This window comes from Anopheles aquasalis, chromosome 2 (genome assembly GCF_943734665.1).
Source record: "Anopheles aquasalis chromosome 2, idAnoAquaMG_Q_19, whole genome shotgun sequence".
Taxonomy (NCBI): domain Eukaryota; kingdom Metazoa; phylum Arthropoda; class Insecta; order Diptera; family Culicidae; genus Anopheles; species Anopheles aquasalis.
The window spans coordinates 15,680,001-15,692,270 of NC_064877.1; the positions used below are offsets into that span (position 1 = coordinate 15,680,001).

The 12,270-nt window shown below is 50.7% G+C and overlaps 2 protein-coding genes across 4 annotated transcripts in view; one reads left to right on the forward strand and one right to left on the reverse strand.

Moving 5' to 3' along the window:
- Positions 1–3,129, reverse strand: part of LOC126568997 (mucin-5AC) — a 20,708-nt gene extending 17,579 nt beyond the window's left edge. The window contains exons 1-2 of one of the 3 annotated variants that reach the window (XM_050225764.1): positions 3,075–3,129; positions 1,748–2,395 (exon numbers count right to left, since the gene is read on the reverse strand). The gene's annotated coding sequence lies outside the window, so the exon portion shown is untranslated. Of the gene's footprint in view, positions 1–1,747; positions 2,452–2,636; positions 2,670–3,074 lie in introns of those variants that run through there. The other 2 variants (XM_050225765.1, XM_050225763.1) reach the window with 2 other exon arrangements.
- A 1,612-nt stretch (positions 3,130–4,741) lies between these two features.
- LOC126570125 (uncharacterized) lies at positions 4,742–11,950 on the forward strand. Its single transcript, XM_050227652.1, has 6 exons — positions 4,742–4,800; positions 4,868–7,375; positions 7,437–7,566; positions 7,635–9,518; positions 9,589–9,803; positions 9,873–11,950. The coding sequence occupies exons 1-6, from the start codon at positions 4,798–4,800 to the stop codon at positions 11,793–11,795; spliced, it is 6,663 nt and encodes a 2,220-aa protein (XP_050083609.1). The 5' UTR covers positions 4,742–4,797; the 3' UTR covers positions 11,796–11,950.
- The last annotated feature ends 320 nt before the right edge of the window (positions 11,951–12,270 follow it).

A 12,270-nucleotide genomic window follows, 5' to 3' on the forward strand; every position in this document is an offset into this window, starting at 1 on the left:
TGGTGAAAACCGCCTACTGCTGCCGCTGCCGCTGCTGACCTTCTTTTGCTCTCCGCGTGCGTGCTTCTTTTGCTCTCGGCCCACGGTGGGGACGGAGATGCCCAAAACAATCTCACCAACCGTGTCTTGGACTTTACGGTTTTTGGCGCGGGTGCCAGCGGGTGTACAGACACGTAATTGGGGTCGTTATGGTGGTGCTGGCCATTGTAATGCCTCGCGGATCGCGGTCCAGAGTGCGTTACCTATTGTGTGCGCGATGTTGTGTTGTTGTGCTATAACCACCTCAGACGTCGTGAGCCAAAACATTCGAACAAGTGGATGGCGAGTTGGTGTTTTTTTTAGATTTATTAATACGATTTTGATTAATTGATGTTGGTAATTACTTGTTGGCAGTCGCATTAGCACTCCCCTCGAATTATGGATGCATGCTGTCGACCTGATCTATCCCTGGAATTGATCAATTCAGTTCGATCGACCTTTACGGACCGTAAAGGTAAGTAAGTAAGTGCTTCAATAGATTTAGCAAATTGATTGTCTATTTTCATCCATTAAGCTCATTAAACTCGTATAACCTCGGAGTAATTATAAGCAAGTCCAATATTCTTTTCCAAATAAAGCAATGATGAAGAATAAATTCAATTTACATATGATGTCTAAGCATCGTTACACAGAACAATTACCACAATTACACTGCAATCCCACCGTCAGCCAACTGTTGATGAATGAATAGCAGTTGTTGTAGCTTGTAACCAGCTTTTAAATGGTTCACTTTGCAGCCGCGTTTACTAATCGTATTCGCTGGCGCTTAAAACAGCGTCAACAGCTGCCGTGTTAGCAGCAGCCTTCGCTCAAGTCAAGGAGAGCTACTTTCAACCGTTCGCCTTCATCCGAACAACCGTTCCACGTTCGCTTCTGGACCGGGGTTTTACTAAGTTATTAATGCTACTTAGACGAGAGCGAACGACGGCTAGCAATCATAGTGACCAACTAGTGGTCAACAGGAGGTAAAGAATGTGTCCTGCACGAGGCGAACCGGTCGAACCCCTTCTAATGACCGACGACCGGACTAGCCAGCATTTGATTTGTCGCCAGCTTCTCTTAATGGTCCCTTGGGGTGGCTTTCGATTTCCAGACCCACAGCTGATCTTGATTTGTGGTGCTAACGATGGTGGTGGTGCTGCTGCTGCTGATGATCTCTCATCACAATCACCTCATCGCTTCCCAGTAGAATTCCTTGGATGAAAACGAGTTTTCTTTGGTGGCCTTTCTTTCACAGCCAGAAAATCGGAAGCAAACACACCGAACGCGGCGCAACGTCTTTCACGCGGCCTTGCTGGCCATATCGAACGGGATAAAGCTGACCAGCTAACGAGCTAATAGAGAAATCGTCATAAAGCTGATTTGGCATGCATGTTTTAAACATATTTTTTTGATGACCCTGTGACTGATGTTCGGTGTGTTTTCGTTCCACCATTTTTGGAGTTTGAGTATTCTAGATCCCATCATCAGGTGGTCCTTCATTATAATCAGCGCCGCGCCATCATGCCCGGGCACCGGCATGGGAGTGAAATTTTTTGGAACACTTCAACTGCCGCGCGCGATAATGAATAATTTATACTTTCATCTTTGGCACCAAACGCGCACCCCGCACCACACCGTGCGGTGGCAACCGATGTTTTTGGCGAAACCAAAAGAGTTCCGTTTTTCGCACCAATCACCGAACTAGGCAACTCGCCAAGCGACTCACCTGAAACTCCGGTGTCGGGGCTGGCGGGGCGAAATCGACAGCGGAACCTTCGGGGACTGCCTCTAGCTAGGTCGAGGACCGGGGCGCACCGAATACGAAACCTCGATCTCGTTGCAATCTCCCAAGTGACTCTGGGTCTGGGTCAACCGAAAGCGGTAGAAGCGGTGCCCGATTTCGATCTGCAATCGACAATTAATTTTCCGAAGCGCACTTTAGCAAAGGAACGGCTCTCTGTCGCTGTTGCTGCTGGTGATGATGATGATTAACGGGCTCTTGGGGCGGCGCACCAGGCCAGTAGTAGGCGCTGTTCCCGTTCACTTCTTTCCTCTTGCTTCTTTTTTTGTTTTCGGCTGACGGACCGGAAAGCTTCTGAGCAATCGAAAGTTGAAGACCGAAAATTATCACTTCACTTTCACGTTTACCACACACACGCCGGAGCTGAACCCGAAGTCCGGCCGATCCTGCCGAAACATGCAATCACGCGGGGCCACAAACACAGACACGACACTCTTCTGTTTGGACAACAGACGATTGCGACGATCGAACTGTGCCACCGGATTCGTCACTTGCTGGTTATCGCCTCCGTCAAACACTTTCTGGAATGCACGTTGGCTCCGGATTGATGCGGAGCGACAAAAAAAACTTGAGCTAGAAAACCGAAAGAAATATGAAATAATAATTCGATCGCCTGTTGATCGATCGCTCGAGTGGATCCCAAGTTTGCACAATCCCCCGCGGCCCGATATCGGTGAAACAATCGGTGGTTTGCGAATGCACGTCACGCCGGTGATGATGAAGTAACGACTCGGAATGGACCGACAAACAACACCATTTCACGCAATCGGCACGCAGCAGCACCAGCCCGGGCAGCGGCGAATGGACACTTTACCGGTTTAGGACTCACGGGCCGCACCTCGACACAGTCGATCCGATTTGATCGACACGCAAACACCGACTTGTGAGTCGGTACCAGCCAGCAGCCGTCTTCGAGTTGCCTTGAATCACATCCGACGACGACCATGTGTCCACGGCACAGTGCTCCCCCCCCAGCGCTCCACACCACACTTGACAAACTTTCTCCGGCCACCACTCGGTGACAGGGCACACGGGCTCTGTCTCGCTCGCACACCACCGTGACGCACTCTAGGATTGTGCTGTGGCGGTTACTGCTACTGCTGTCGCTCGTTTGTCTAAAGTCGGATCACTCAATTGGAATAGCCCGGAAGATCGCACACCTTAATGCCGGAAACGATCGACACAAATCGATCGATCAATCGGTCCGGAGGGAGAGACAGACACTCGCACGCGCACACACCCAGGTACGTACCGGCACGAACAGCTGCAGACGGACGGACGGTGAATGATGCACCGCGCACGAGCTCCAAAAACAAACTGCCGACCGGCAGCCCCCAACTCAGTGGGTCCACCGCAAGGGGCCGGCCTGTGCGCGCTGTCTGTCGGAGCCCATTCGATCGTTCCGAGATCCCCTCTCCCATGGTTTGTTGGTGGTGCTGTTGAATGGTAAGTGCAACCATGACGCCACCTGACGCTCGGCAGGTGAGCCATTCGGTTTGCTCGGAGCACCACTGGTGCTCGTTGAGCATTATGTTGCGATCGGGCAGGGCAGCATAGAAGAGCATAAGCACGCGCGTACGCACGATTGTTATGCGAGCTGTGCTAATACGAACAACTTAGCGATGGGTGATGAAAATCAGAAATTAGCGAAGCGTGTAGTAAGGTGGAATTCACAATATAGGATGCATGGAGGAGACATAGAATAGTCAAATCGCTTTCTGAGTTCAATATGTTTGGAGAGAGTTATTCTAATTAATATGAAACTTTTACTTACTCAACTAGTGTTATAACAGAGCAAAAACAACTCTTCAGAGAGTCACGAATGACCTCTCTCGCTTGCATCAGGTTGCAGAGCAAACAACCAGTCCCTTGATTCCTTCCTCGCTGACCTTATTATTCCATAGCCCATTAAACTTGATCGATATCCTGCTTGGCCTCTAGTTCGTATTGTTTCCGGGGGCATTATTATTTCTGATCCTCCGGATGGCCTTCGAAAGTTCTGTTTCTTCGGTGGCAGGAACAAGTTCATGGGCATCAAGTAGAGCCGTTGCTGTTGGTCATTTAGTAATTGCTGCATACCGCCTTAATAAATAGAGAAATGAAGGAGATAATGGATCAATTCTATCCATGATTGTATAAAGTGATGATAGTCGTTCGGTCGGTTGGAAAATGAAAAAACCAAAACCAAAATTAAGCGCGCCGAGCCCACTATCCATGCGACACTAGTGGCAAAAAAAGAAAACTTTTCTGGTGCACTAACGTTCTCTAGGCAGCCCACAAGTGAAACTCGATTTGAATCTCCCTTTTTTACACTTTTTTTTTAACTTATCCCGAAAAATGCAAAATATTCAAGGATCATAGTTAGAGAATGATTTTAAAAGGCCTAGAGCTAAAATGGGACTCTCATCAAATTAAAAAATAAAATAAATAAAAATAAAAAAAAACGAAAGGTCATAGTAATCCATGAACAAATTTTCGTCCTAAAGCACAATCTCCACAATCAGAAAAAGGATATGTTGCTGTAGGTTTGAGATTTTAATAAATAAGTTAAAAAAGGCCATCCATGGTAATTTATTGAAAAAGTTTCTTCCGAGTTTAAATGAATAACTAAGAGAAATCCAGTCCTCGTTGCCACCCTGTAGAGGATCTAAGTTCATCGGCTTTCATCCTGCACTAAGAGTGCTGGGATGAAAGCGGGAGAGTCTCTCGCGAACCTTCCAATAAGTACGTTCAATCGAACCGTTCTGTGTGCTGCTCCCACGGTAGCAAAGAAGCCATTGCACCGGTCTATAGAAAACCCGTGCACCGTCACTGTCCACCGCAAAATTCTGCAATGGTGACCGTATCCTGATCGCAGAAAAACGAAAGAAACACATTCCGTCAAACTAGCCGCGTTGGCGATCAGCAGGATGGCTACCACAGTGGTTTATCACAAATATCCTGCCGTGTTCTTGCTCCTGATAGCATGCAGTTCAATGGTAATGTTGTAGGTTATCTTCTCCAGCCTTTTCATTCAGTGTTAACCACGTGCTTTTCGTTTCGCAGCTCTTAGGCACTGTCGATGGAGCGGAGGTTACGAGTGGAACAAAAGTGCCTCCCGGGTCAATCGCGGTCACTACCTCGAAGCCAAAGGTAGGGCCAGCCACATTCCCCCCGGTGGTGCCCGTAACCAATGACACCGCGGAGGAAACTACCACCACGGACCCACCACTGTCTGCCTACGAGCTACGGCGGCAGCAGCTGCTGGAGGATCAGGATAGTTTCAGCGAAAGTGATCTTCAGCCACTCCGCGAAACCCACATCAACGCACTGCACGAAGCGATCGATGCGAAACTGGTCGATCAAAGCTTCATCCGAACGCTGGGCTCCGTATCGGAACCACCGAAAGTGAACGATGCCAAACGGGACACGCTAACGATTCGGTCGATCGTGGAGGATCTAAACTTTACGATCGGTGATCGTGTCGTGCGGTGGAAAACGATTAGCCAGAAGAACCTGGAACGCCACATGGTGGTCGGTTTGCGGGCCGCGAGTCTCGTTGTGTTGCACGAAACGGACGAAGGAGTGTTCTTGCTTAACCAGGAGCTAATGCTCGAGTCACCACCGATCGCGTTCGAAGTGTTTACGCTCTGGGACACGGACCGGACGACGGTCGTCGGTTGCGTAGTGATATCGATGGGTAACTTTCTCGTCTGGTACACGCTGCGGCAGGAGACCGATTATCAGCTGCTCGAAGAATGGCGCTGGCCGCTACACAAAACAATTACCCAGATTCGATTTTTCCGCCACAAAGAGGTCGACGCACTGTTGCTGATTGGGAAGCACCCGAACCACCAGCAATCGATTTCGGCTACCGTTTACGAGTTTTCCTTCAATGCGCGCCAGTTCTGGTTGATGCAGAAGATCGGACTGCCCCATCCGTGCCCATCGGTTGGGTTGGTGAAAGCCGGGGACGAGTTTTTGGTTGCCTTACCACAGGAGTGGACCGTACAGATCTACAGTTTCCGCATCGGGGATCAGCAACGGCGCAAGTTTAAGCTGATCGGAAACTACACCTCACCGGATCTGCGGTCGGTCGATGCGTTCCAGATCGGTCGCTACGCGTACATTGCCATCGGTGGCCGTTCGCCGGCCGTGTTGCGGTACCAGCGCGGTAAGTTCTACGCCCAGAAGATCCCCACGGAATCGCTCGAAATTGTGGAGGCATTCTTCGAGATACCGGCCCGGACGTTTCGCGATGATATGATCCTGTTGGTGCAGCATCGGATGATCTTCGATACGCACGATGTGCAGCGGTTGGAAGCACTCGTCTGGAACGGTGTCTCGTTCGATCTGGCCACCAACATTCCCTGCATGGTGGAGAACGATGTGATCGATAAGGAGGCGAGCTGCATGCTCGATCTGGAGCGTACTGATGGGCTGTTCGGAGCGGCGATTGTCCAGCGAGGGAAGTTGATCTCGATCATTGTACCGCGCCATGAGGCACACTCGAGTTTGTACCATCTGTCGATTGAGTTGCTGTCCGGGGAGCATCCGATATTGATGAAAATCCAGGAGATCAAAGAAACGATGGATGCGTTCACGCGCATCATCGACCACCAGAATGCGATGATCGAGCAAGCGCAATCGTTCGTTTCGTTGATGGAAAGCGATCCGGTGGTGTTGCGGCGACAGGAGCTGAAATCGATCCAAACACCTCACGTACGGTTGGCCGAGGGATACAATTTCTCCGATACGGTGATCATGATCGGTCAGAACAATTGGCGTGAGTCGGATTTTCGTGTCGATCTGAGCGAAACTGTTAAAACGGTGCAGGACATTGAAGCGAGCGTTGATGCGATGCTGGCAGAATTGGAGTACAGCGTTAAGCGTGATGCTCGGTCACACGATCTGCAGTATAATGGCACGCTGAAGGTGCAGGGTAAGGTGTACATCGATGGAAAGCTCGAGGCGGATGATCTTTACATCCAGCGGATAGAACCTCCACCACCGACGGACCATCAGCTACGGTTTGTGCGACAAACGGAAGGTGAACAGCTGCCGACGCCGCTGAAAGAACTGCACCTACAGGATCTTATCGTGGAGCAGCTTTACTTTGAGTCCTTTAACGGAGTGCCGGCCGCGGACATTGCGTACAACGTCGACGGTAAGGTGGAGCTTAGCGGCGATCTGGTGGTAACGGGTGATCTGTACACGAATGAGATCATCCTACCGGACGGTGGCACCGTGAACGGGATCGACCTGAGCGAGCGGCTCGTGTACTTCAACTGTAAAAATCGAAGCTGGCGAAACCTGACCCTTGACTCGCTGGAGGTGGTGGATGATCTGCGCGTCGCGGAAAGTATTAACGAGGCGAAGGTTGATCTGAAGCAGGCCGAGGCGTCGCTCAGGAGTGCGATGGATGAGGAGGTGCGGGTGTTGCGCACGAAGAAGCTAACAGTCGAGGGTGATCTGACCTTTGAGCTCATCAACGGTATACCGTGGCAGGAGTTCCTCGATGGGCTGATCTTTAAGAACACTCCGATGCGGTTAAGAAAGCTGCACGTTCATGGAGTAAGTTTATCCGATGCATACCCTTTCGGGGCTGTAGTTTATGTAACTCTCTTTGTTCCAGAATGTGACATTTGGAAAGCATGCCACGATCCAGTTCCTGAATGGGATACGCTTCCCGGAAGATTACGTACTGACTGAAGGCCCCCGTGAGACGATCATTACCGGACAAAAGCACTTCCAGGGACCTCTCTGTACGTTATGCTCACATGGTGACCGATTTAAGACAGGAACGGAATGATATTTCATTTCCCCTTTCCAGCAATGGACGCACTGGACATCGATGGGTTCATCAATGGCATCAATCCGTTCGATTTCATCACGCTGCACGACGACCAGTACATCCCGGGGAATGTAACGTTCGAATCGCTAGAGATCGAAGAATCTCTCGATCTGCGTGGTACCGTACAAGGCAAGCATATGGACCAGTTCCTGGACAATCCTTCATTGTTGCAAACGAAAACACTGGCGGCGAGCTGCGAGTTTAGCGATATCGTTGTGAATGGACCAATCTATATCGATCAGCTTGATGGGTACGATCTGGACACTGCCCTGGAGGATGTGGTGTACAATGATGAACCGTACGTGGAGATTAACGCCTCGAAGCATTATCGTAACCTGCGCTTCCTGGAGCCGATCCGGGTCGAGTCGAACATGCTGGGTGAAATCCATCTCGATGAGCTGCTCACAAAGAGTACCGATCAAACGCTAAACGTGAGCATGATCGTGGGCAATGTGTTCTTCAATCGAGTGCAGACGGACGGACTGTTTGCTGGCATTAATGTGACCGATTGGGACACGAATTCGATTAAAACGTTCGGCGAACAGTACACGGAGGCGACACTCGACTTTTGCCCAGGCTATTCGGAGCTGCACGTGAACGAGCTGGAGATTCTGGAAAGCTTGAACGATGTCCGGTACGATGGGTACCACAGTGTCGATGAGGAAATCGTGTTCAAGGATCAACAGGTCTACTTGAATGCGCTGTACAGTGATAGCCTTAAGCTAACGCACAGTTCGATCGATGGTCCGTCGAAGCTCCTGAACGGAGTTCATCTACCAACGTTCGATGCCAACCGGTTCAGTGTTAGCCGTCCGCAGCGCTTCGAACATGACGTTTTCATTGACACACTGTACGTCGATCAGTCGTTGGCTACGCACTTTTTCAACGGTTACGATGCGCGAGAGTTCCAGCAGAGCGTCGAGACGTACCTGAACGATGATTACATGCTCGGTGGTCAGCATCCCATCAACACGCTCCATGTCGTCGGCAATGTGGAAGTTGGGATGCTGAATGGGATCGATTTTACCCGCTTCCTGGACGATGTTATCTGGCTCGACCGACCGAACGCTGTTCCGGGGCTGCTGAAACTTACAAACCCGCTGCAAGTGGTTGGCGATTTGACCGTCGAAGGCACACTGAACGACATTCCGTTGAACGATTTCCTCAGCCGTGTCGTCTACAGAACGGAGGGTGATGGTGTTGTGGAGTTCACCGGATCGAAGCTATTCACTCGCGGATTCGACGTGCACGGTGATCTGAACACGAGCACCATCAACAACATACCGGTGAAGGATTTCCTTCTGAAGAATGAAACGATCACGCTGCCCGGGAACCTCATCACACTGGGACGCGTGTACGCCAAGGAAGTGATCGTGACTGGTGCCATCAACGGGAAGTCTTTTAAAGCAGTGGAGGAGTACTACTCGTACGATAACGCGACCGATACGCATGTGATCAAAGGAGATCTACAGCTAGCAGGCCATCAGATGATACACCATTTGGAAGCGTTCGGTGGCTGGAATGAGGTGGTCAATGTATCGCACCGGCTGGCGTCACTGATCCGTACCAACCAGGATTACTACTTCAAGGGTCATTACGTGTTCAAGAATGAGGTTCACTTCAAGTACGGCTACACGGTGGACGTGATCAATGGGCATAATGTTTCGAACATACGGAACGAGATCATGTACTTCGATCAGACGGAACCGATCGTATTCACACAGCCTGTTCACTTTCTGGGTAAGGTTGCCGGTGATAAGATCCGTGTGGAGGGTGATCTTATCGGACGGAACATTCAGGGTATCGATCCGGATGAGTACGCACGAAGGACGCTGCTGGTGAACAGGGATTATGAGATCTTTGGTAAGTTGTAGCGCGGTGACGCGGTCTATTCGGTTCCTGTAACACATTTTGGTGTGCTTGATCATTCCAGAGAAGCTAGTGTTCCAGCCAGGGACCTTCGTTTGTGATGCACTCAACGCTTCGGTCATCAACGGAGTTGCCACCAGTGATCTCATCACGCTGCACACGGAACAAACGATCGAGCGTCCTGTGCACTTGAAGGAGCTCATTCTCAACAGTCCACTGCAGGTGGCGGGACTTGTAAATGGACGCGATCTTCGCCTGGAACGTCAGAACACTGTGATGGTATGGGAATCGTTGCATTTTTCTCTGCATTACATATAACGGTGTCTCTTTCTCCTCCTCTCTCTGTAGCGCTATGGCGAACAATTGATCGAAACACCGTCCGTTTTCAACTCGATCCGTGTGCTGGAAAAGCTCACGCTCCCCCCGGTGCTGAATGGTGTGCCGGTGCACGAACCGCTGCAACTGTCCGAAAACATGACCATCTCGTCACCCATCACCTTCTACGAGATCGCTGCCGATGAGGTGTACACCGAGGACACGATTGGAGGCATCCACTTCGATCAGCTGTACGACGAATCACTCTGGACCGATGGGCGCGAGCATCAGCTGTTCCGTGGTCACATCCGCACCCAGAAGCTCGTGTTCCGTGATGCCGTCCACGGAAATGGTACCCTGAATGGGCACACGATAGGCGAGATTGCCGAGCGGTTACACGCGGAGAAGCGTCAGGTTGAGGCGTCGGTGGCGAAGCATCGCTCACGCTATCGGACCGCCTGCCACGAAACGCAGTCCCTCATCAATGGCACCCAGCAGGGTACGTACTTCTTCAACTACTTCGTGCAGCGCCAGACGATCAACGAGCGGCGCGATATTCAATCGTTCTGGACGTTCGAACAGCACGGGATCCACTTTCTGGTGATCAACTTTGGGTGTGAAAGTAAGCTGTACCAGTGGAATCCACACGATCGCGTGTTTGTCGGGCTGTTTGAGACCCTTACCGGGCATGTTTACGAATGGCGCACGGTGACACCGGACGAGGACACGCTCTATCTTGTGACGCGATCGGCGCCGGTGGCTGCGACGGTGGCGGCATCAGACGACAAACAGTCGTGCACCGTGGGTGGTCTATCGATATGGAAGTTCAAGGGCTTATCGCTCGAGCTGGTAAAGAGCTACGGTGACAAGGATGCCGATAGCCTGTTCGTCGATGGTGACGGTTCTTCCTCGTTGACCGATCGGTTCTACGCCCTCGAACACACCACCGTCCGGGAGTACGGTGTGGCGCAGGGAGTGGTGCGTGATGAGTGGGATCTTTCGAGGATCTTCTCGACGGCTGCCTTCCTCCCCAGCAGTCTCAACATTGGACTGGCGCTTGCGGATGGTAAACAGCTGGCCATTTTATCGCGCAATGAATCCACGACGGGCACGGTTCGAAGAAAGCGATCCCATGATCAGGACAGTGATGTCACGCTCTCATTATTTGCCTCACCAATGAACATGTTAAGCCACATGGGGCAGAACAAAACGTACTACTATCGAACGGAAGACCCGGAAACTCCGGACAACGAGACGGTGATCGACGAAACGCCGCAGCTCACCCAGCCGGATCCGTTGAATAAGATTGGTTCCGATCAGGAGGGTACGGATCCGGTGATTCAGACACGCGAAACGGCGGCTCCCGATGTGCTCGATACGATCATCGATCGAAACACCAGCACCGATCTGGAGCAGCGCATCGGGAAGGAAGTGCCACTCGGTCGCATCAGAACGATGGAGAATACACACCTGCCGGATCCGACGACCGGTGGCGAAGTGCTATCGTTCAACGTTGGGCTGCGGGGAGAACGACGACGTGTGCTGGTGGCCGTTACCGAGACGATCGACACGATCATTCAGGGAAAACATGATTCCGTTCGCATCTACAGCGATATCCTGCAGGGACACGTGTATCAGATCATTGCCTGCTCTCGGCCGTCGCAGCTCGCAGTGCTCGAGATACGGGACGAAACGATTCTGACGTTCATCGAGCAGGGCCGGAAGGTGCAGCTGTATCAGTATCGGCCACGGAAAGGGTTCGTCCACTGGAATAGCTTCAATCTGGCGTCGGCCGGTGTTCAGATGGCGGCGGTGAGGTTACCGCAGGCGCAGTTTTTCAAGTGTCCACTGCACTACCTTGCCATTGCGCTAACGGGGCAGGAGCTGATGTTCCTGAAGGCGAAAACTAAGGGTGATTGTGGCATTAACCTGCAGCTGGACTGTGGGACGGACTAGTGGGGGGGTGGGAGTAGCGTCGCGTGTGTACAACGTAGCGAAAGTTGTATGGTGGATTTTGTTTTCATTTAGTCAACTGTCATTGTTATCAGTAGATTTTCTGTAAGATAATAAACAGCAAGAGAGAGAGAGAGTTTTGAACTTGATTTTGATAACTTGGGTGCATGAATGTTGTTTGATCTGGCGAATTGATTATTTTGTAAATAAATATAATGCAATCTAAAGCGACATTCTGTGAGCTTCAGCCCACAAACAGCTTGTGATAGTTTGCAACAGAGAAATCTTTAAAATATCTAATAAAGTGTTCTAAAAGTCCTAAATGCCATCTAATTCGAACATAATTACATGCTAAATATTTTGTTATAACAACCTACATTAAGGTGCTTATTCTGTAACTTTCGATTACGATGGCCTCAGGCGATCGATTCATTTGGTTCATTTTGTGTTCATTTTGTGTTCACGATCGCCTGCATGT

Bases quoted from the DNA above. Each gene is read 5' to 3' on its own strand.
- LOC126570125 (XM_050227652.1), top strand. The intron at 7,376-7,436 runs GTAAGTTTATCC...TCTTTGTTCCAG, and splicing joins GAAAGCTGCACGTTCATGGA to AATGTGACATTTGGAAAGCA. The intron at 9,519-9,588 runs GTAAGTTGTAGC...TGATCATTCCAG, and splicing joins CAGGGATTATGAGATCTTTG to AGAAGCTAGTGTTCCAGCCA.